This window comes from Lotus japonicus, chromosome 2, assembly GCF_012489685.1.
Source record: "Lotus japonicus ecotype B-129 chromosome 2, LjGifu_v1.2".
Classification (NCBI taxonomy): Eukaryota; Viridiplantae; Streptophyta; class Magnoliopsida; order Fabales; family Fabaceae; genus Lotus; species Lotus japonicus.
In genome coordinates, this window is record NC_080042.1 from 69,648,672 (window position 1) to 69,673,208 (window position 24,537).

The 24,537-nt window shown below is 38.8% G+C and overlaps 2 protein-coding genes across 5 annotated transcripts; one reads left to right on the forward strand and one right to left on the reverse strand.

The window, feature by feature from the left end:
* The first annotated feature begins 10,475 nt into the window (after window positions 1–10,475).
* LOC130736942 (protein FAR1-RELATED SEQUENCE 5-like) lies at window positions 10,476–13,276 on the forward strand. Its single transcript, XM_057588718.1, has 3 exons — window positions 10,476–12,737; window positions 12,823–12,891; window positions 12,990–13,276. The coding sequence occupies exons 1-3, from the start codon at window positions 10,476–10,478 to the stop codon at window positions 13,206–13,208; spliced, it is 2,550 nt and encodes an 849-aa protein (XP_057444701.1). The 3' UTR covers window positions 13,209–13,276.
* A 4,841-nt stretch (window positions 13,277–18,117) lies between these two features.
* LOC130739136 (heat shock cognate 70 kDa protein-like) lies at window positions 18,118–23,946 on the reverse strand. 4 transcript variants are annotated; one of them, XM_057591371.1, is made up of 6 exons: window positions 23,723–23,946; window positions 22,903–23,273; window positions 21,061–22,798; window positions 20,621–20,763; window positions 18,563–18,716; window positions 18,118–18,488 (listed from the first exon to the last, which is right to left on the reverse strand). In XM_057591371.1, exons 2-3 carry the CDS (start codon window positions 23,135–23,137, stop codon window positions 21,126–21,128), a joined length of 1,908 nt encoding a protein of 635 aa, XP_057447354.1. In that variant the 5' UTR covers window positions 23,138–23,273; window positions 23,723–23,946; the 3' UTR covers window positions 18,118–18,488; window positions 18,563–18,716; window positions 20,621–20,763; window positions 21,061–21,125. The 4 variants fall into 4 exon arrangements, with proteins under 4 accessions (XP_057447354.1, XP_057447353.1, XP_057447355.1 ...); XM_057591370.1 differs by lacking the exons at window positions 18,118–18,488; window positions 18,563–18,716 and adding exons at window positions 19,873–20,026; window positions 20,112–20,179; XM_057591372.1 differs by lacking the exons at window positions 18,118–18,488; window positions 18,563–18,716 and adding exons at window positions 19,873–20,026; window positions 20,112–20,179 and having other exon boundaries at window positions 20,621–20,766.
* Between the last annotated feature and the right edge of the window lie 591 nt (window positions 23,947–24,537).

The following is a 24,537-nucleotide window of genomic DNA, read 5'->3' on the forward strand; positions in this document are numbered from 1 at the left end:
TTTCTCAAATATCAAACTCCTGTCACGCTTACACTGATTCTACGCGTGAGTCGGAAATTAGCTTGTTCTGAAAATCCAGGTCTTACAATACTACCCCCCAAAAGAAAGTTTCGTCCTCGAAACTTAAGGCTCAGTGAAGAGTTCCGGATACTGTTCCTTCATCCTCTCTTCTAGTTCCCAAGTAGCATCGCCCGTGACTTGGTTCCAAATCACTTTTACCAGAGGAACCTGCTTGTTCCTCAACTGCTTGATCCTACGTTCCTCAATCCTCATTGGTGCCACTTCAAAAGACAAGTTGTCTCTAAGCTGAATATCATCTTCCTTGATGATGTGAGAGGGATCAGGAATATACTTCCTCAATTGTGATACGTGTAGCACATCATGAATCTTGGAAAGAAAAGGTGGGCAACGCAATCCGATAAGCTACTTTACCGACTCGCTCGATAATCTGATACGGTCCAATGAACTTCGGTGTCAGCTTCCTCGACTTTATCGCTCTTCCCACTCCGGTAGTTGGTGTCACGCGAAGAAACACATGGTCTCCCGCCTCAAACTCTAACTCTCTCCGTCGTGTGTCAGCATAACTCTTCTGTCGACTCTGTGACGTCCTCATCTTCTCTTGTATTTGCTTCACTTTCTCAGTAGTTTGTTGTACTAATTCAGGTCCAACGAGAAGATGTTCGCCATCTTGAAACCAACATAAAGGAGTTCTACATCTCCTCCCATACAAAGCCTCATAAGGTGCCATTCCAATACTAGCATGAAAACTGTTGTTATAAGTAAACTCGATCAACGGCAACAGCTCATCCCAGCTTTCTTGACTATCCAGAACACAGGCTCGCAGCAAGTCTTCCAATGACTGTATTGTCCTCTCTGTCTGTCCATCCGTCTGAGGGTGATAGGCAGAGCTCAACCTCAACTTCGTCCCAAGCGCCTCGTGCAACGCCTTCCAGAAATGCGAAGTAAACTTCGGATCTCTGTCAGAAACAATACTCGATGGTACTCCATGAAGTCGTACAATCTCAGCGACATACACTTTTGCAAGTGCCTCCACATTGAACGTGGTCTTCACCGGTATGAAATGTGCTGACTTCGTCAGACGGTCCACAATGACCCAAATGGAATCAAATCTCTTCCTCGTAGCTGGCAAAGCTACCACGAAATCCATAGAGATACTGTCTCACTTCCACTCCGGCACATCAAGTGACTGTAACATACCCGCAGGCTTTTGATGTTCTATCTTCGCCTTCTGACATGTCAGACATGCCGCCACAAACTCTGCTACATTCTTCTTCATTCCTGGCCACCAAAAATTCAACTTTAGATCTTGATACATCTTTGTCGATCCCGGATGAATACTCAATCTGCTCTTGTGACCTTCGTCAAGAATCATCCTTCTCAACTCCATGTCCAATGGTACGCAGACACGTCCTTTGCAACGCAGAATGTTGTCGGTTCCTACCTCAAAATCCGGCGCTTTTCCCAAAATGATCAAGTTCCGTTTCTCGATCAGCTCCTCATCTAACAGTTGTTTCACCTTGATCTCGTTCAGAAAATCACTAGTGATCGTCACCATCCCAAAGCTCAATTTTCCAGGTGTCACTTGCATACCCAAACTGAGGTCGCGAAAAGTCTCGATAAGTTCCAATTCCTTAATCATCAACGATGAAACATGAATTGTCTGGCGACTCAGTGCGTCTGCTACAACATTTGCTTTTCCTGGGTGGTACAACAAAGTGAAATCATAGTCCTTGATGAATTCCACCCAACGCCTTTGTCTCATATTCAGATCCTTCTGATCGAACAGGTACTTCAAGCTCTTATGATCACTAAAAACAGTGAAAGTGCTCCCATAAAGATAGTGCCTCCAAATCTTGAGCGCAAATACCACAGCCGCTAACTCCAAATCGTGCGTAGGATAGTTCCGTTCATGTATCTTCAATTGCCTTGAAGAATAAGCCACAGCCTTTCGGTGTTGCATCAACACACAACCCAAACCTTGGTACGAAGCATCGCAGTAAACCTCGTAGGGTTCCTTCTCTTGTGGTAATGTCAGAACTGGCGCGGTCGTCAAACGCTTCTTCATATCTTGGAAACTCTGTTCACAATCCTCTGTCCAAGCAAAAGGTTGGTTCTTCCGGGTGAGTTTCGTCAATGGTCCTGCAATCTTAGCAAAACCTTCGATGAATCGTCGGTAATATCCAGCTAAACCGATGAAACTCCTTATATCTGTCACAGTCTTAGGACGCTCCCATGCAAGTATCGCTTCCACTTTACTGGGATCCACAGCAATACCCTCCTTTGAGATGACATGTCCTAAAAACTTTACTTCTTCGAGCCAAAATTCACACTTTGTCGCGTTAGCATACAGTACCTTATCCCGAAGAACTTGTAATACTTGACGTAGATGTTCCTCGTGTTCTTCACGATTCCTCGAGTAGATCAAGATGTCGTCGATGAACACCACAACGAAGCGATCCAAGAATGGATGAAAGATCCTATTCATGTAGTCCATGAATACAGCTGGTGCATTCGTAACTCCAAACGGCATCACCAAGTACTCATAGTGCCCATAGCGTGTCCTAAACGCCGTCTTTTGAATATCCTCATCCTTGACTCTAATCTGGTGATATCCCGATCTCAGGTCAATCTTCGAGAAAATAGCAGCACCCTTCAACTGATCCATCAAATCGTCAATCCTTGGCAACGGATAACGGTTCTTTATCGTGACTTTGTTCAATTGTCGATAATCCACACAAAGTCGCGATCTTCCGTCTTTCTTCTTCACAAGCAGCACTGGCGCTCCCCACGGAGAAACGCTAGGTCGGATAAACCCCTTCTTGGTTAAATCTTCGAGTTGACTCTTCAGCTCAGTCAGTTCTGCCGGTGCCATACGATACGGTGCGATTGATATAGGTCCAGTGCCTGGGACTATATCAATTGTGAACTCCATATCTCTGACCGGAGGTATTCCAGGTACGTCTTCGGGGAACACATCCTCGAAATCTTGCACAACAGCAATTCCTTGTACTCCATTCTCCTTAGCTTCCACCACGGTTGTAGACATGAGAGAACTCAAAGCTCCTTTCCTCAAAGAAAGCTTTGAAAAGTACGAGTTCAGGAACTCAGCGAGTCCAGCATCGGGAAAGATAACTACCTTATTGGCGCAATCAAGAAGAACATGATGATGGGACAACCAATCCATGCCTATGATCACATCCAATCCCTTGAGAGGTAAACAGATTAAGTTTGCTACAAACTTCTTATCTAGGTACATCCAAGGACATTCCAGACATGCAGTGTTAGTTACTAGACTCTTAGATGCAGGGGTAGACACTGTCAAGTCAAACGGTAGCTTTGACACTTCTAGCTTTAACCTTGCCGCACAAGCTATATCTATAAATGAATGCGTAGCACCAGAATCAAATAGCGCGATAAGGGAATTACCCGCAATCTCGCAGGTACTGCGGATCAGACCATCGTCTTCCTCAGCTTCAGTTCCACTGATCGAGTAGACCCTTCCACCAGCAGTAGGCCTCCTAGCCCCAGCAACATTTGCAGCAGCCTCAACTTTAGGAATCCTGCACTCTGCAGCAGTGTGGCCTGGCTTGTTGCAGTTCCAACACGCCGCAAGACTCTCAGAACAGTGGTTGGCATAGTGCCCCTTTTTGTTGCACCTGAAGCAAGTCACATCCTCCCGATTCCCAGATGGGGTTCTTAGTGCAATTGCATTTCCACCAGTAGGATAAAAGGACCCAGAAGTTGTCCCCCTACCCTGAGGACGAACATACGGCTTCTTCTGGAAATGCCTACCCTTGTCACCTCTTCCTTGGTTAGTCCTAGCCGGACCTCCACTTCCTTGGTAAGGCTTGTTCAGACCTTGGAATTTGCCCCTTGCATTATCAATGGCCTCAATCCCCTTGGTCTTCTCCACCAGCACTTGGTAGCGATTCAGTCCTAGCGGTTGCACCGCCCTCTGCAGCTCATAACACAGCCCCTCAATGAATCGCTCACACATGTAGCCTTCATCAATCTGTCCTCTAAAGTAACGGAAGTGTTTAGCCAACGACTCCAACTTTGCAGCATACTCAGCAACGGTCATGCCTCCTTGACGGAGTCTCAGAAATTGTGCTTCCTTAGCGGCTCTAGCACTTCTAGGAAAGTACTTGTCCAAGAAAGCTCCACGGAAACACTCCCAAGTGATGGCTTGATGGTCAGCCTCCATCATAGCCCTAGCCCCACGCCACCAATACTCAGCTTCACCCGTTAGCAGGTAGGTTGCATAATCAACTTTCATCTCTGCAGTTGTACGCAAGAAGGTAAAGATCTTCTCCAACTCTTGGAGCCATAAGTCAGCTTCTTCCGGATCGAAGCCCCCAGAGAACTTCGGCGGATCCTGACGCTTGAAATCATTCAGACCCCTGGTCTGAGCAGCAGCTAATTCACGTTCCTCCCGCTGAACACGGCGAGCATTCTCTTCAGCTTGGTTTTGTGCAGCCACCAAAGCAGCAGTAGCAGCACGTTGAGCTTCAGCTTCCTCCCTTGCAGCAGTGTTAGTAACTTGTTGTGCCATAAGGGCAGTCAGATTAGCAATAGCTTGCTCCATCGGATTCATGCTGTCTGAACCTTGAGTCTCGATCGGTTGTGGAAACCTCCTGTTCCTGTTTTCATGAACAGTCAAAGACCACAACAGATACTCAGGCCAGAACAACACAAAGTTCTATAATAACTAACTATGTATATACTTATATCAAATGTATAATTAACAATAACTAGCATAAGGTTATTCACTTACGAATAACCTTCAAAAATAATCTATATAAACAGTAATCAAGCACACTCTTCCTCCGATTGACACCCCATCAATCGGTCTCAGAGTTCAAACATCTTAAGTAGGCACTCTACCCAAAAGCTCTGGTTTTCTAGACCAAAGCTCTGATACCACAATTGTAACACCCCAATTTCTCAACTGAGGAGTCACATTAGTAACCTAACAAAGTCTAAGGACCAATCTGCAATCCCTAAAAACCAAGGGAATTTTTTTTCTGTAAAACAACTAAACACTTCGGCTAAAAGGTTGGAAACATACCATAACTTTATTTAGATAACTTGTTTCCCGATATACAGTAATAATAGTTTACAATACCATAAGTAAGGTTCAGAATAAACATGCGCACTTTAACAGTGGCGGAAGCAAGACTTTAATAACAGAGTTCTCATAAAGTAAAAGAGACTCCAACATAATCCACAAGAAGAGAAGCAAAGCTGCTTCTCATACCTCTACTCCACCGCTTACAACTCGATCTCCAACTCGAGTAGCTATGCCTCGGCGGAAGGATCTCCATCGCCTAATAGCGTTAAGCGCCCAAACAACAAGTAGCAAATAGAAAGGGTTAACTCCATGCAATTACCATGTATAAAAGAGAAAAATCATGCTGTTCGAATTTAATTACCTGGCATGGTAAATAACTAGCAACATAACTCAACTCATATATCAACAACTTAAACATAAATCGGACTCAGATAATAATAACCTCAACAATGTAACATCAAATCAGATATCAATAAACCAATACGAAAATCCAACAACATAGGGTCAGGTGTTAGTTCCCTATAATGCAACTATATGCTGCTAACAAAATGGATCGATCAATATCGTCTCTCAAGACGGGACAATGATAGGACACACCTCCTCATCGCCACTTATAACGTCATACATGACGGGACAATCATAGGACACACCTCCTAATCGCCACTTAACGTCACACAAGACGGGACAATCATAGGACACACCTCCTGATCGCCACTTAGCATCTCGCAAGATGGGACAATGATAGGACACACCTCCTCATCGCCACTTGACTCAAGCCCTATATGCCAAGTCAGACAATAACAAAGCCCACCCAAGGACCAATCCGAAGTAACCACATGTTTCATCCACTAGGAAGCAGTAACGACAGAAACCAGTAAACGGCCGAAGCCTCTCAGAAAACATTTTCCAAATTCAGCATAATAATCATAATCATCTGCCAATCAATATAAACATCTTCATCTCAAACACAGGCAGTGCGATAAAAGCATGCAAGACTCAAAGACGCTCTAAAACCGAGTTACCCTTACCTTCGTGAGTAGAAGTTGGGCATGGAAATTGCGAACCTAGAACAAAGAAAACACAATCATCAACACAAGCTTCACTAGGAGCAACAAGATCTACTAATACTAATCGAAATCGTAAAGAAAGCCTCTAAAGCTTCAGAGTTCCTATTTAGGCACAAATTGACAACGAAGACTTCGTTCGCTAAAACGAGCATAACTGGAGCTACAGAACTCAGAATGACACGAAACCGGCGCCAAAATTTCGACAATTGAAAGAGCTACGCAATGGCTCAGGTCATAGAGACCCAAAAATTATTTTTGGACACGGTACCCAAGCAATAAGGTTTCGGCCACTATGGAAAATAGGGTTTTCGAACTTTTTCTTCGATCTAAATCAATTCACAAGGTAGTTTTAGGGTAAAACTAAGGCAAAGAAATTGTCGGAACAATTTTCGGACATTCGGGTCGAAATACGACTATCCAGGGGCATTTTGGTCCAAAATAAAGGCTCAAAACTTCAAAGTTATCAGTTCGGAAAACAAATTTGACAGCAACGATCCTCATGATATCCGTGACAACAAATCCTAAAGGCACGAAGTCAGATTAAGTCTTTTCGACAATAAAGTTTCGAAATGTGAGACAAAAAGAGTTTTGAGTCAATTTTTCAGATCCTGGACAACTGAATCGCAATCAGAGTTTACTGACAGAGGTTTTAGACTCAGGGGAACATAAGGAACATAACCCAAGCGAGAAATCAGAGAAATCGGACAATTTTAGAAAAAGCTCAAAACTTAGAGCACAGAAACGACTTCAGAAACTCAGCAGAAACAGAAATCAGAGGCAGGATTCATGATAGTTACCTCGATACCTAGAAGTAGGGACGAACTGCACGAAGATTGGTCAAGTTTTCGCGGAAATCTCCTCCCCCCTTGCTCCCCACGAAATCAGCCACAAATGGAAAGAAAATGAGAGGATTTTGCTTTTTTCGCGCTATTTATAGGCGGGTGAAATCGCGGGAAAATGAAAATTTCGCGATTCCGATTTTTGCAGCACGATCACCGAGAAATTCTAAGAGAGATTCTGGCGTCAGAATTCCAGAACTCAAAACAAATATCTAGGATTTGGGAAAAACGATATCGAAAAACTCAAAAGCGGTGTCGGTTAATCTGCCCCGAAAAACTACTTTTTGCTGTGATGCTCAAACGACAAAACTTCCAACTGAAGAAAGATTGGAAACGTCGAAACAAGTCTGGCAACATGGACGGAATCTTCGTTAGAAGTCCCGAATAGAAAAAGTCTTCATCCATTGCTCGAAAATAGGGTTTCGAAGCAAAGAAATTAGCGTCGGCGGACATCCGAAAAGTGAAACCTATCGTGCGTACAGTCCAGAGTTCCGAAATGAAACGCTGGTCGAAGGAAAAATAAAGAAAATCTTTAAATTTTCCAAGGATTCGAAATCTCACTTAAAACGTTGCTCTAAAGCGAAATTAGCCTATTCTGGACACGCTTGCCATAAGGCGGGTGTGCAGACGACTCGCTCTAATTCCTAAAATGACTACGCAACATTCCTCAAGCAATTCCTGAACTTTCTTCTTCATTAATCTTTCTCAAATATCAAACTCCTGTCACGCTTACACTGATTCTACGCGTGAGTCGGAAATTAGCTTGTTCTGAAAATCCAGGTCTTACAAGAATTAAATAAACGTTGGTCAAACTATTGACACTTTCATGCTCTAACAAGAGAAAATCATGTGTGTGTATTATGCATATGTGAGACAAGTGAAGAAATGATCAAACAAAATGTAAACCTCTCAAGTGCAATAGATTATGAAAGAATTGGATTCTTTCAAGTTATTTCTTCTAAAAAATAGTTCCAACTTATAACTCTTTTAGTATGTTATTATCTTTAAATTTTACAATTAGTATCAAATAGTCTTAAACTTATTGTCACTCGGGCCAACCCGGACCCGTCCTACATAGACCCGTCCTAAATTGGACCCGCATAATGTCGGGTTGCTTCGGGTCTAGGGACGGGTTAGGGTCTATGAATTGACCCGATCAATATTTAGGGCCTGGTTAGGGTTAACCAAAACCCGTCCCTTGTACACCCCTACCATGTATGATTTTTTTATATATTAACCAATCAGGAGGAGCCATGCAGGCGATGACTGGACCTAGAAAAACCCTGAATGTATATATTATGGATTTTTTGCAAGATTTTTTAATATTTCAGATATATTATTATTTTAATATATGGACCCAATAAATCCATCCAACCCAATCCAAACTTCGTCGGGTTGGTTCGGATCGGGTCCGAAGAAAAAATTCGTGAAATCCAACCCAACCCAACCCATACAATTTTGATCGGTTCAGATTTTATTTTGACCAAAATCCATCCAACCCAACTCATGTGCACCCCTAATTTCAGGTATGGCATGGCCAAGTGGTTAACTTACTTTATCATTTAACCATAAGGTCATGAATTTGATTATTTTCAATTGAAATAAAGCGCATTGTGTCATTTGTGTGGCCATTGCTTAATGCGCGTGCGCGTACCCAAAACCATAAAGTTAACTGATATGGATAGCCTAAATGGTACTTGATGGATTAAAATTTCACAAGTCTTGGGTTCAAATCCTATTGGTACCTAGATATCAAAAAAAAGACCATAAAGTTAACTAGTGCTGTCAATGGTTGATAGTCCAAGAAAAAAAAACTCTATATTTACCTAGGATTAAGGCTTGAGTGGGATGAAGGGTGAAGGGTCCTGGGTTCGAACTCGGATGACAGATTAATTTACTAACATTTCTAACAACTAACATTTGCCTATAAAAAAACATGATAAAAAAATCAATTATTTGAAGATTTAAATACTTTATGTGAATAAAAATTTGGGTGGATTCAACTCCGGTAGAATTGAACACACAATTTTTTGAGGAGTAGTGACTCATCCTTCCCAACGTAACAACATGGGTTTTGACATTTGAAATTTTTAAATATAATAAGTCATTTGAAAAATTAAGTAAAATTAATATAAGAATTCTTTTTGGGTATATAAGAATTTAAAATTTAAATCATGTGGTATGTTTAACAATTTTATAATAATTATATATAAGTTAAGAGAATAAACAAATTTAAAAAACAAAGCTATTGAAAGGTTTGTATATTTAATTTCAAAAAACGGTTTGTTTATTATAAACTTGAGCAAAATTTATATCTGATATAATTAACTTTTTTTGGTTACATATATCTGATATAATTAAATTTAAAAGAATAAATTTGAGTTAAATGATAAAACATAATTATTTGAAAATATGATAACTCTTTTAAATTTCCAAAAATAAAAAATAACTCTTTTAATTATTATAAAAATATATTCTCTTTGGATAATGAAATCGCCGAATGTATCTTAAGCCATCTACAAAAATATTAAAAAGTATAAAAAGAACAAAATTACTACAATTTTACTACCAAAAGAAAGATACTTATATATTAATAATAATCTAGCAGCAAATAATTCCCAATCAAGCTTATTTAATCTACTAAGAGCAATCCAGAAGAACTAAGAAAATAAAGAACAAGGAAAAAATGCTAGCAGTACTAAAAACATTAAAAACAAGGCAAATTCTGTGATGCCTCCCTATTTTTAAGGGTGTGGTGCCTCCAACCCTTTTAGCAAATAATATGATGCCATGTGTATTAGTATTTTCAAATTTTCTTTTTCTGTTCAAATTTGAATTGTTTTTTAGAAAATCAAAAATGTTTTATATTTTATTTTTAGAGGGGCCTTTTAGCAATTGTTTGAAAGTTGTATATTATCTTTTAACCATCATTGAGAATTTTTACCAAGCTTATTCGTATTCTGAGTTCAACCCATTTTCTTCTTCTTCTTCCTTGAACCCTAATAGTATCAGCTTCTTCACCTTCCAGCTTCTTCACCTTCCAGCTTCTTCATCGTTCGTTTTTCGCAGACGAGGACCATTGTCGTCATCAGCTTCTTCATTGTCGTTCGAGCTTCTTCACGTTCCAGCTTCTTCATCAAATAGCACGGTCCGTTTCTGAATCTGGGTTTAGTGTGTTTTGGTTCTAAAATCGCATTTTCCTAATCTATTATTCGTTGTTGTTGTTTGATTTCAAATTAAGGGGTTCTTATATTTGTGGGTTTTGAATCTGGGTTTATGGTTTAAATCGCATTTTGGGTATTGTGCTTTTGGGTTTAGGCTTTTGAATCGGTGGGTTTAGGGTTTAAAAAATCTGAATGAAATTTTTTTGTTTAAGGTTTACCAAATTGATTTCGTTGTTTTCGAAAATCAGGTTTTGTTTACTTAAAATCTTTGTGTTGTACTTATTTATTGGTTTCGTTGCATAGGTTTGCTGCCATGGCAGATGTGAATGAATATTTCTCTATTGACTTGTCTAATGATGGAGGTATGAGTGAGGATGATGATTCTGTGGCAGTGGCTGATGATGGCAATGGCAATAATGAGAATTCTAATCCAGATCGTTGCAAATTAATCCCTGACTTGACAGCTGATGAGATAAGGGAGCTGGTGTTTTGTTCTGAGAAGGATGCTGTTGAATTTTACCAACACTATGCCCATTTCAAAGGTTTTGGTGCAAGGAAAGATGATGTCCGTCGTGATCGAAAGGGTAATATTATTAGTCGTCAACTGGTGTGTAATAGGGAAGGTGAGAGACATGAGAAGCATTTGAATAAGGTTAGCCGAGTCAAAGAAGCAAAGCCTATTACCAGAGTGGCTTGCCCAGCAAAGTTCCGTGTCCGTTTTCATGCAGACTCAAGCAAGTGGAAGGTTGTGCTATTTGAACCAGAACACAATCATGGGTTGACACCTGCATCCCACGTTCATTTGATGCCCTCATTCAGGGGATTGACTGATGGTGACAAGGCTCAAGTAGACAGTCTAAAGCTGTATGGGGTGAGAAGTTGCAACATAATGGGGCTTTTGATGGGTCAGAAAGGTGGGCATGAATCGGTGGGATTTCTGAAAAAGGACTTATATAATCATGTTGATAAGAAGAAAAGGATAAGTTTAGGTGCTGGAGATGCAGCCAGTGCATTGAGTTATTTGCAGCGTAAGGGGGAGAAGGATCCCATGTTTTTTTTCAAATTCACAAGATCAAGTGAAGAAAATCTTGAAAACTTGTTTTGGTGCGATGGAACAAGTCGCCTTGATTACCAAGCGTTTGGAGATGTCATTGTTTTTGACAGCACCTACAAGAAGAACAAGTACAACAAACCGGTTGTTATCTTTTCTGGCTACAATCATCACAAGGAGACTACAATTTTTGCATGTGCCTTGGTTTGTGATGAGACCATTGAGACTTACAAATGGGTCCTGAAAGCCTTGGATGAAGCTATGTTTGGAAAGCAACCCAAAGCTGTTGTGACTGATGGAGAAAAATCTATGCGTGAAGCAGTGAAGGTTGTGTTTCCTAATGCTACTCATAGGCTTTGTGGATGGCATATTCAGCAAAACTGTCTTGAGAAAATTAAGATTCCAGATTTCTTGAATGAATTTAAGACTTTGATTTATGGGAATTTCACTCCAGAACGTTTTGAAACTAAATGGCTGCAAGTGATTGAAAAGTATGGTATTGGTGAGGAAAAATGGATTAAACAGACGTATGAAACTAGGCAGATGTGGGCAACTGCGTTTATGCGAGAGAAATTTTTTGCCGGTATCAGGACTACCTCTCTATGTGAAGGCATTAACTCATTTATTAAGAGGTATGTGCAGTGCAAAAATAACATCCTTGATTTCATTTATAACTTTGAGAGAGCTGTGGAGGAGTATAGGCATAATGAGTTAGCCTCTGATTTCAAGTCAAGTTATGGTGAGCCTGTCTTGATTACTGCTTTGAGTCACATTGAACAAGGGGCAGCAAAGTTGTTGACATTGAATATGTTTAGGGAAGTGAGACATATGATTCAACGAGCACTTAACCTTAATCTTGTTGAACGATCAGAGATTGGTACCACAGTGATGATAAAGTTTAGCATTTGTCGTCATCCACACACTCAGTTCTTGGTCATTTATGACAAGAATCAGAACATGTTTAATTGTGATTGTGGGTTTTCTGAATATGTTGGCATACCTTGTTCTCACATTATATGTGCAATGAGAACTGAGAACATGAATGAATTCCCTGCTAGTCTTGTTTCTAAAAGGTGGCTGAAGACTGCAAAGGCTGATTCATTACAATCTATCCCTGCTATGGAGGTTGATACTGATAGAATGAAAATGCTGCGTAGAGGTGCAATTTCTGCTGCATGCAACTTTCTGAGTGAATATGGTGCTGATGACTCTTCTGATTTCTCAAATGTTATCGAGGACATATACAAGCTTGTCATGAAATTTCAGAAACGTCGCCATCCCAATTCTGCTGCAACCAATTTATTTGTCATTGGTGACCCAGCTGTTGTCAAAACAAAGGGCGCTCCACGGAAGAAGAAGTATAAGAAGACGAAAAGGATATGCTCTAATTGCAGAAAGGGTGGCCACACAATCAGGACATGTCCTACATTATTTGAGGGTAATGAAGTTGGAGAAAGTTTTGCAGATGCTGAAGAAGATGAAGATTCATCTGTTGAAATTGATGGTGATAACACTGCTGATACTGTAAGTTGTTTGTATAATTTTTCTATTGGATTATTTTGCAGCCAATTACCATGTGTATGACATTAATATTTTAAATTGTATACAGCCCGTGCCATCATTAGGAGGAGATAATGGAGGGCCCAGTTCAATGAGTACAGTCAAAGCCAAAAGAAAGGCATGTTATATGTCATATTTACTATGTTGTATAAATTTGAGTGGCATGTTCTGTTGTAAAATTGTTGTTTATGGTTTATATTTGGCTGTGAATTTTAGGTGGGAGATAGAAGAACCCAAAAGGATGTTAAACGCAACACTGGAAGTTCCCAAGCTATGGTGTCACCAACTATTGAGCAACCTCAAGCTGATATTGAAGCCCCTCCAATGAGTTTCCCAAGTGGGTTCAATTTGTTTCCCCAATTCCCTGCGAGCCAGATTTTACAATCTTTCCATCCTTTTGCTTCATACCAGCAATCGCCTTATGGCACTCAGTAGAAGACTGAATATTGGATGTGGCTCTGAATTTTGCTTGGAATTGCTATTGCATTGTGTTGCTTAAACCATTAATGGACATGTTTTTTTTCATGTAATTTTTGCTGGGAACTAATATGGCTATGTTATTGAAGTCCTCGCTGATTTTGAAGTATTTTTTGTTTATGAAGTCTTGAAGTTATTATGATTGAATGTTGGACCAATGAATTTTATTGCTGAATTATTAATTCATAGTTTTTGAGTTTTTTCATCCAAATGCTTAGTTTAGAATATTTCAGGTACCATCTTTGTGCCATATTTATGCAATCCAGTACTTGTATAAAAAGAGACCAATGTTATAATCTGTACAAAATGGGTAAAAAAAAGAAGAACATGAAATTTGAACCAGGGACATGTAGAACCAACAGGAGGATATTTACCATTGGGATACCACTCATTATTACTAACAAACAGTTAAATAATATATTTAATACGGATAAGCAAATAAAAAAATAATTAAAAACTGATTATAGGAGTATTCGAACCTAGGACATGTGGGAAATATAGGATGCTACTAACCACTAAGCTAGAAGTAACTATTGAAATGAAACTGTAAACATAAATATTTAATTGAGTTAATGCGAGTATTTAATTGAGTTAAGATTAATAAACTTAAACTTAAGGTCGTGCGAAGCTTCATATTAATAAACTTAGACTCTTATTGCTCCGCCGCTCTCCATATTAGGTCAAACTTAAAGCTTAAGTAAGACCGAAGCTTCATATTAGGCCTTTATCCTTCTTAAGCTCTGCCGAGACTCTTGTTGCTCCGCCGCTCTCCATATTAGGCCAAACTTAAAGCTTAAGTAAGACCGAAGCTTCATATTAGGCCTTTATCCTTCTTAAGCTCTGCCGAGACTCTTGTTGCTCCGCCGCTCTCCATATTAGGTCAAACTTAAAGCTTAAGTAAGACCGAAGCTTCATATTAGGCCTTTATCCTTCTTAAGCTCTGCCGAGACTCTTGTTGCTCCGCCGCTCTCCATATTAGGCCAAACTTAAAGCTTAAGTAAGACCGAAGCTTCATATTAGGCCTTTATCCTTCTTAAGCTCTGCCGAGACTCTTGTTGCTCTGCCGCTCTCCATATTAGGTCAAACTTAAAGCTTAAGTAAGACCGAAGCTTCATATTAGGCCTTTATCCTTCTTAAGCTATGCCGAGACTCTTGTTGCTCCGCCGTTCTCCATATTAGGCCAAACTTAAAGCTTAAGTAAGACCGAAGCTTCATATTAGGCCTTTATCCTTCTTAAGCTCTGCCGAGACTCTTGTTGCTCCGCCGCTCTCCATATTAGGTCAAACTTAAAGCTTAAGTAAGACCGAAGCTTCATATTAGGCCTTTATCCTTCTTAAGCTCTGCCGAGACTCTTGTTGCTCCGCCGCTCTCCATATTAGGCCATTAAATATTATTTATATAGTATTTATTAATAAATAATGTTAATAAATAATTTTTATACCTATTTATAAATATTATTTCTAAAATAAGTTAAATATAAAAAATTAAAAAACATTTAACTTCCAAACCATGGTGCCATAAAGCTTCGAAAATGGAAGGTGAGGAGATGGTGAAGTTAAGCACTTTCGGTGGCTCCAAAATTGGAATATGGAGAGGCCGCATGCTTGATAGGGTTATGAGAGGGGGAGTAATGAGGAAAATTGATTGCAGCTTTGTTGTTTGATCTTCCAGCCTCAAAACTCGTGAAGGGGTTTAGGGTTTCAATCAATTCCCCCTAGTACTATAAAATTGCTTCAATTATGAATGGGATTCAGAGTCTAACAAGGAGTGGAAGATTTATGGTCCAAAATCATCTGATTGATGTCTACCATGAAAACGAAAGGAGCCCCAGTTGTTCGACGAAGCCACCGGAAGCGAAATCGTCGAGAAGTGGATTGCATCTCCGTCAATTCGCCGGACTTGGATTTCACCGTCCCAAATCAGAACGCTAACCCTTCTTTGGTACTCATATCTTCGAGGTAATCAGTGTTACTCATCTAAAACTCTGTTTCTGTTCTGTCGTGTTTATGTATTAGGTTTCGTAGGTTTTTGACATTCATATCTTATTTGCAGTAATCAAGATTCTGGGCTGCAGCTGAACATGAATCTTCCATATTATGGTGATCAACAAGAAGATGACAAGAAAAAAAAGGTATGTTTTGAAGTAAAATGAATTACTTTTCACTTAAATAGCTTAAATTGCTTCAGTTGAATTTTCCGTATCTTATTCCCTTGCTTACCATAGTAGTATGCCAAATTAAACTTCATATAATGGATTCAAATTAGGAAACCTTGAATCCCTGCTTAAATTACAGCTGTGAAACCTATAGCCAAGGTTTAAATTTTTTTTTTATATTTTACAATGCAGGGAGTGGTTAATGAAGAGAAATTTAATACGTTGGAGGCAAACATGGAAGCTATTATGGCTAGTATTGGGTGGTTGACACAAACAATGATAAAGTCCAAATGTGTCCAGATTCTTTCCACAGAAGGAACACAGTTAGATCCATCTTCATCAGTTGAACCAATACCTGAAGCGATAGAGAAAATCATGCAAAAGTTTGTTGCACCAACGGTTGAACTCCCAACACCTATTGCTGACCTACCAACACCAAATACTGAAATCCAAACTGAAACCGTTGAGATCGCACCAACATCTACAGAAAATCACAGTTCACTTGTTAGGAAGCTTTTCAGCCCACCTGTTACGTCACAGGACACAAATCCAGGAAACCAAATTACCAATGCTGACTTTCAATCCCCCAAAAACCTGAAAATAGTTGCCCCTCATTATGTTCCACCGGTAAGTTTTAAAATTTTGACCCATTAATTAAGAACTTTACTTGTTAAATTGACTGTCATACATGTGTATCTTGTAGTTCCTGAACAAGATATTCAAGAATGAGAACAACATTCCAACTATCTTATGCTGAGACGGCTGTGGCATCTTATATCTTTAAGAAGGCCAATAAAGATGACATGGCTTGGTAAAATGTCTGAGTTTTTATTTACGTAGTTAAATTATTTTTTGATACTCAGTAGAAGAGCTAATTTAATATGCATGTTATGTTCATGGCAGGAAAGAGGCCTTGGTGAAGCCTGAAATCCCTTTCTCGGATGGAACCCGTGGTGTGCTGCAGTGCCTGAAACCAAAAGGAGAGTTGGTGACGGATTTGCTTAACTTGCTAGCTTGCTTGTTGACCAAGAAGGAGAGGTCTTTTAATCAAAATCCACCCATATGGTTTTTCCCAACAAATGTTTCGGTAATATCATCTGCTCATTCTTAATGGCAAGTTCTGTTTAATAGAAATGAAATATAAAGTTCACTGAAGTTGTTCTTTTCCACTGTAGCAAGCTATTTTGTCATGGACTACAAACCCTAATTCTATGAAGATTTTAATTAAGGCAAATTTCATGGGGGAAAGTAGACCTTCTTGAAAAGGTAACTCAATAATTGTGTAACATATCATTTCATTCAAAATGTAGCTTGTTTGAGCTTTATCTACATGGTTGCTTTCTGCCAGATATTTATTCCTGTTAACGATGACAATAAGCACTGGTACCTTATAGTCCTGGACTTTAAGAATGAGCAAGTAGTGTATCTCGACAGCTATCCGGAAGAAGGCAGGATGCTTGCCAGAATTAGGCGTACCAAACTACTGGTATAACCTTATAATGAATTTACTTTTTTGATTACATGATTTGTGTTATTAATTTTGTTACTAAGAGAAAACTTGTTGCTCGTAGTGTATTTATTTGGAAGAACTTCTGCAAGACCAGTCATTTTATCTCATCGATGATAGCCCTAAGCCTATTGTGTCTGAATTCAAAATGGTTATCCCAGAAGGGCTTATGGTTCAAAAGAAAGATTCGTAAGTTACATATAACAATTTAATTCTTTTATACTTTTGAAACCATGTAACTTACTGATTGAAAATTGTTTTCTGTCATGCAGAAACGACTGTGGAGTTTTTGTTGCAACTTGGATGAACCAGATGGGGATAAATGGATACAAGATAGAGGTTGATAACTTCACAAGATTGAAACTTGTTGTGGACCTTGTTCTCCATTCACATAATTTTCTTCAAGGAGTTATGCTATCAAAATCATTGGTGTACTACAACAGGATATCAGAAGCTGGAAACAAGAAGAAAGGGGTGCCAAAGACTTGCTGATTTTGTAATCTTGGTTATTGTTAGACACAATCTATATTTTTTATTCCGTGCTTTATCTTTGTGTATGCGCAAGCGTGGACGCATTGAATCCTTTTTCAGGGCACTTGTAGTTGCCAAATTTTGTTCATCAGGTTAAGGCACTAGTTGCCAAATTTTGCTTGTTAAGGCACTAGTTGCCAAAAAACCCTTTTATAAATTTTTATGCGTTGGTTGTCTTATATCATGTTTATTAGATCATGTTTTCTTCAAATGCAATAATAGCTATAGCTTAAACAAGAACACAAGAGCGCAACTTAGTTATATATTTGGACCATTTTCTATTGAAAATAGAAACATGATTCATAGCAATAGAAAGATCAACCTAACTTAGACAAGAGCAACCTTATTTGGACCCATTTTCACTTAAAAACAGTTGAAAACATGTTTCATAGCGATAGTAACATCTTTTGACATAGTAAATCATAGTCAAGTTTGACAAGAGCACTACTTACTCACTATTTTATTTGGACCAGTTTTCACTTAATATAGCAAATGTTCTTGGTTCTTTTGTATGCTCTTTTGTCATAGTTTTATTATAGTCATTTTTGGAGGTTTCTCATCATCTACTTACATAGTTTTATCATAGTCATCTTGGGAGGTTTCTCATCATCTACTTACACAGTTTCATTAAATTATTATGTATACTAAAAAATGTAAATTTAGATAAGTTTAAAAAGAGGACTCATGTGAGCACTTCTCATAAAAGAGTTAATAATTCAAAAAGAGTACACATACATGTGACCACTTCTCAAAAACAGTTTTACATATCCAAAGCTTGTGTAAATCACTTAAACAAAATAAGTAGCACAGCAACTACCAAAGAGACAACAACAACAATGAAATACATTTGTTCCCTTCTCTTGTAGTCAGAGATCAAAGCTTCTGCCCTCTTTAATCCTTCAAAGCAATCATCAACTTGACCAGGAGTCACAGCAGCAGTCATGGGGGCTTGAACAACTTGACCAGGAGTCACAGCAGCAGTCATGGGGGCTTCAACAACTTGCCCATGCACAGGGGGATCAAGCCAATCATAATACCCACAAGCCTGCGTATATTTAAGTTCATAAGTTATATATTCCTTGTTGTCAACTGAATACATAACAAAAACTCCCTGTTTACCTTCAAAGGACATTGAAAATATCTTCGTCCATAATTACTACTGGACCATGAAGTCTTTAGGGCTGGGGTAAGGCCGCAAGTACAGAGCCTTCCATCAGCAATCCCATTTCTTCTTTGTGTCGAAGAGAATGATTGAGATGCCATATATTATACACTACAGAAATATACTAATAAGTAAATAATTGAAACCTTAATAACATATTAAGTCATTGATTAACTAATATCCATAAAACACCAAGTTGCACAAAACATATCCAAAAAGGTCTAACAAGCCAGGGGCATCAAGCCAGTCCAAAAGTTGCACAAAACAAAGGCAAAACATACAAGGTCCAAACTGAAAACATTAATAGGAAATCAACAAAACATCAAACTCACTACGGCTGCCCACGGGTAATGGTAACATTAACCAAATTGTTGTGAGTGCTAACTGGCCTAAAGTGCACAACATCCCTATACTTCAACTCATGATCCTTCACATATTGATACCAATCCTTTGCAATGTGGATTGGAGTATCAATCTTCCTTGGATTCCTTCTTTTCAGCGGACAACTATAAGTTCTACCCCTAGGGGTTTGTAGAACGATATTCTCCCAGTTTGCCCTAATATGATTCACCACATACAACTTAGGCAATGCCTGAAAATAAAAAAATAAACATTGTATTAGATATCACATACAGCAAACGAAATTTTAAAAACAAGTAGCACTACAATTTAAAAACAAGTACTTACCATTGTCTGGCCTCCACCAGAATCAGAGCTGCTAATGACCTTATCAAAATTATGAATAACCCTCTCCACACCATCATCCTCCTCTCCATCACTCAATTGCATAATTCCATCATCCTCCTCCTCATCACTTAATTGCACAATTCCATCATCCTCCTCATCATCACTTGATATCATAATTACATCATTCTCTTCAATGTTATCCACATCCATAAACTGCCCACCAACATCAGCTAATGGTATCTCCCCACCAACATCAGCCACTGGAACTGGAACTTCCACACCATCTTCATCCTTATCACCAACATCAGCCACTGGAACTGAAACTTCCCCACCAACTTCAACCTTACCACCGACATCATCCACTAGAACTTCCCCACCAACTTCATCCTTATCACCAACATCAGACACAACCACCTCTTCACCATTCTTACCTGAATTCCCAACATCAGGTTGCCTTACAGAAGGGCCAGCACCATAGCTTATTTGATTCATCAGTCTATCAAATATCCTGATAGAAAACTTGTTCTTTCCACAATAGGAGAAATCTGCCCAATGATTTCTTTTCAAATCATACATTTTTACAAACTTGACCACAGCATCAATGAGCAAACCTCCATTATTACCCACAACCAACTGAAAGGTGAACTCCCCCCTACAGGATCCCTAACCACAACATGATTTCCCAGCATAGATTTGTATTGTGCAATAAACTCTACTGGAACTTCCACGTCATCCTAATGTTTTTCCAATAAAACTTATTAAAATTGATGTTTAAACCATATAACTATACCAACACAAATGGAAGGAGCTAAAAATTACCAGGTTTAACTTTATCACAGTATTGAAACCAGGTGAGTAAGGGCCATAAGCACTTGTTTGACTCATCTCTTCAAAAACACAAATAATCAGTTCAAAGCACAGATTAAGAATGTGAACCCAGACGTTTAAAATTCAATATCAACATAAAAATATGGTTCAATCCCACCAAAAAAAGAACACTCATGTGATAAACAAGGTTCCATAACAAATCTACAAACCATAAATAACATAAAAATCAAACCTTTAATGCAGACAAAGAAAGGGGAATGACATGCATGTGATATACAAGGTTGGTTTTCAAATCTACAGCCTATTCGGAATAATTGTAATTACAAGTTATGAAAAATAACCGTAAACATCAAAACATCAAAACTTTAACTCAGACAAAGATATGAGAACGATATCAGAACACAAACCCTGAGAAAAAAACCATTCTTTCATTAAGATCCAAACCCCAGAAGAGAATACTTGAAGATCAAAACTACGAAAAGAAAAGATGAAGAACATACCGTAGGTCGCTGGCGCCTTCTTCTCTCACGTCGTCGCGTTCCACCGTCGGTCCTCGTCGTCGCGTTCCACCGCCGTTCCACCGTCGATCACTCTCGTCGTCTCCGCCACTCAGTCTCTCACACTTCTCTTTCTCTGGAATGTTCTGCTTTGGGAAGGATGAAGATGGTGTTGAGAAATGATGAAAATATTGAAGTGTATCAGTTATCAAAACAGAGGGAACATCAATAGTCACATCAATTCAAATGAGGGTATTACTTTTACTGTGGTAACTAATTAATTGAGGGACCTGTTAGCAAATTAATAAATATTTTATTTTTATAAAACCATATTTTCTGAAAATCATTTCCTATTATTTTAATTCATTTCAGAAAAAAAAAAAAGTCAACTCATTTAATACATGTCACATTCTTACTGGTCCAAATAGGCAGAGGCACCATACCTGCGCCTGGGAGGAGGCACCACAGAAGGGACCTAAAAACAATTCAAACTCAATTATTAAACGAACTATATAAGCTTCTTCAACTTGCCCCAGGTCCTAGTAGCAATTGATTTCTTGGCCATAGCAGGTTCAAAAATGCTCTTGAGCTCCATTAGAAACTCAACAAATACAGATGTCTCTAGCTGCTGGCCATCATCAAGCAAACTTTTGCCCTTTACAATAGCTGAATTGATCTTATCTTGCACTATTGAGGGAAGCTTAGAACTGACACACTTATCTTTCATACTTTTGTTCATCTTGTAAAGGTAAAGATCAAGATCATTCATTGCTGTAACCCTGTTCTTGAACTTCATATCATCAACCTCATGATTCTCAGCTTCTTGAATCATTCTTTTGATTTCTTTAGCTGACAGCCTGTCTGTTTCATTGGTTATGGTTATCTCATTCTTATTATCAGTGGTTCTTTCCTCAGCAGAAACAATTAGAATGCCATTTTCATCTATAGCAAAACATACATCATAAGGAGAGCCACGAGGAGCAGGAGTAAGGCCAGTAAGATAAAAAGAACCCAACAAATTGTTATCACTGGCTCTTGTTCTCTCACCCTCATAAACCTCAATCAAGACTCTGGATTGGTTATCTTCAATTGTAATGTATCCTTGTGTCTTCTTCACAGGAATGGTAGTGTTCCTAGGAACGACCACACTCATGACATCTCCTTTTACAGATGTGCCAAGTGAAAGAGGTGTGACATCCAAAAGCACTAAGTTTGGAACATTCATTACGCCATCAGTCAACAAAGCAGCCTGAACAGCTGCACCATAAGCAACAGCCTCATCAGGGTTGATGCCCTTGCATAGTTCCTTCCCATTGAAAAAATCTTGCAATAGATGCTGCACTTTGGGAATCCTAGAAGAACCACCAACCAGAACAACATCATCTATGTCACTCTTGTCCATCTTAGAGTCTTCAAGACACCTCTCAACTGTCTCCATACACTTTTTAAAGAGATCAATGTTCAGTTCCTCAAATTTGGCGCGAGTAATTGCTGAGCACAAGTCAGTGCTCTCAAATAAAGCATCTACCTCAATTGTGGTATCAGTGGCAAATGAGAGTGTCCTCTTTGCCTTCTCGCACGCACTTCTCAACCTCCTTAAGGCTCTTGGGTTCCCACTAATGTCCTTCTTGTGCTTCCTCTTAAACTCCTTAACAAAATGGTCCACCAGTATGTTATCAAAGTCCTCTCCTCCAAGGTGAGTATCACCAGCAGTGGCTTTCACTTGGAAGCTATCATCCTCAATTGTGAGAATAGACACATCAAAAGTGCCGCCACCAAGATCAAAGATGAAAACATTCCGCTTACCATCAAAACGAGATTTCTTTTGAAGGCCATATGCGAGACCTGCAGCGGTTGGTTCATTGATTATCCGCATAACATCAAGGCCAGCAATAGCTCCGGCATCTTTGGTGGCTTTTCGCTGAGAGTCATTGAAATAAGCAGGCACAGTGATAACTGCATTCCTTACAGGTGACCCCAAAAAGGCCTCAGCAATCTCCTTCATATTTGTGAGAACCATGGATGAGATATCTTCAGGAACAAGGTATTTTTCCTCACCTTTGTACTTAACAACAATAGTGGGTTTGTCATCAGTTCCAGCAATGACCTGAAAAGGCCAGAGCTTAACATCTTCCTGAACAACTGAATCACTGTATTTCCTTCCAATCAACCTCTTTGCATCTGCAAAAGTAAAAACAATATTGATGTATAATTTGTTTTGTTATGATAAAAACATAGAAGCCATGAATGGAATTAAGACGCTAAAAGAAAAGAAAACCAATTACCAAAGACAGTGTTTGATGGGTTTGTTGCAGCCTGATTTTTGGCAGCATCACCGATCAAGCTTTGTGTATCAGTGAAAGCAACCAAGGAAGGAGTGGTTCTGTTTCCTTGTTCATTATGAATGATCTCAGCTTGATTGTTCTGTTCTTGCCATATAGCAACACATGAGTAGGTAGTGCCTAAATCAATTCCTATTGCAGGTCCCTCATATTTTTTGGCCATTAATAGCTTCATCATCTATTAAATTGATCAGTAGCTGCTGTGTTTTCCTGTCTGGCTTTCTAGTCCTTTTTAGCTTCTTCTTTTGTTTATGGGGGCTGTTTTCCCCTTTTTTTCTTTGTTTCTGTTGTTGGACTTCTGTTTTATTGTAATGCTGTAACAGAAGTAGAGAAGATGGTTGATAATATGGCTATAATTGTTGTAATCAAGAGATTTTTTGTTTTCAAGATTTATTGTTGCAATTTGTTTTCAAATTAGGATGATAGTTATTCCTAAAATCAAAATTACATTTAAAATTGAATTTAAATTTATTTGAGTTACTCTTTATCACTTGATTTTAGAAATCAATTTACTCTTAATCACTTGATTTTAGAAATAAAAATTTATCTTATATTACTTCATTAGGAATCAAAATTTATTATTTTTCTGTTTCATATTTGGCTCTTTGACTTCTGTCGCGCAGTTATAGTTTGGTCTTCGTGGAAACATCAGAATGATATCCTATCCTATTCAATTAATAGAGAAGTGTGTTAAATAGAGCAATTGAGCTTCTAGATATATGGAATTCAAGTAACCTTAAATCTGTTATTCCCTAAAACTCACCAGAAATGGAACCTTCCATGCCCAGGTCTTAATGGATTCGTGATTAGAGATGATTGTGGTGTTATCCAGGTTGCTGCTGCAAGCCATTTTGAAGCAAGCTTGGGCGAAACTCTTGCTCTGAATCTGCTAACTGTACGGTATAATGGGAATTGCCAACTTGTTTAGTTAGAACTTAGAAGATATTATTATCTATGATTGTTTGGATGTAGCTTTCTTTTTGAACGAATGTATGGTCTAATTATGGCCAATATTCATGCTTTTATAAGGTTGACCATTTTGTGGTGGATATTGAATTTATTTGTCCTATCTACTATACTGTTAATTATATGTAAATGGGGCGTTTGTTTCACGGATTGGAAAAAGATTCCTGGGAATGTTTGGGTCGGAATCTACATTCCAGTGTTTGGTAGCAGATTTGAAAAAAATATTCCCGGGTATCTTTCATTCCTGGGTAAGTCATATGCCCATCCAGAAGCATTTCTCATTCCCATGATGGAGAGGTGGGTAAGTTGAATCCTGAATAGAAGGGAATGAGATTTTTGGTGTGAAATCTCTGAATTGCCACTACCCACTACCAACTATCCACTACCCTTGTCTTTTACCGCGAAGGGTATTTTAATAATTTTACTATCTATTCCCAGGAATATACATTTTGAACCAAACATATATTATAATTATACCCAGTAATATTAAAAAAGATTCTCAGGAACTGATTTTGTGAACCAAACGAATTTTTTAAAGATGTCTGGGAATAACATTCTCATCATAACATTCCCGGGAACAAGATTCCCGGGTATCATTTTCCAATCCGTGAA

Coding starts and splice junctions, on each gene's coding strand:
- LOC130736942 (XM_057588718.1), top strand. CDS start 10,476: ATGGCAGATGTGAATGAATATTTCTCTATTGACTTGTCTAATGATGGA. Junction 12,738..12,822: donor GTGATAACACTGCTGATACT/GTAAGTTGTTTG, acceptor AATTGTATACAG/CCCGTGCCATCATTAGGAGG. Junction 12,892..12,989: donor CAGTCAAAGCCAAAAGAAAG/GCATGTTATATG, acceptor TGTGAATTTTAG/GTGGGAGATAGAAGAACCCA.
- LOC130739136 (XM_057591371.1), bottom strand. CDS start 23,137: ATGATGAAGCTATTAATGGCCAAAAAATATGAGGGACCTGCAATAGGA. Junction 22,799..22,902: donor CCCATCAAACACTGTCTTTG/GTAATTGGTTTT, acceptor TTACTTTTGCAG/ATGCAAAGAGGTTGATTGGA.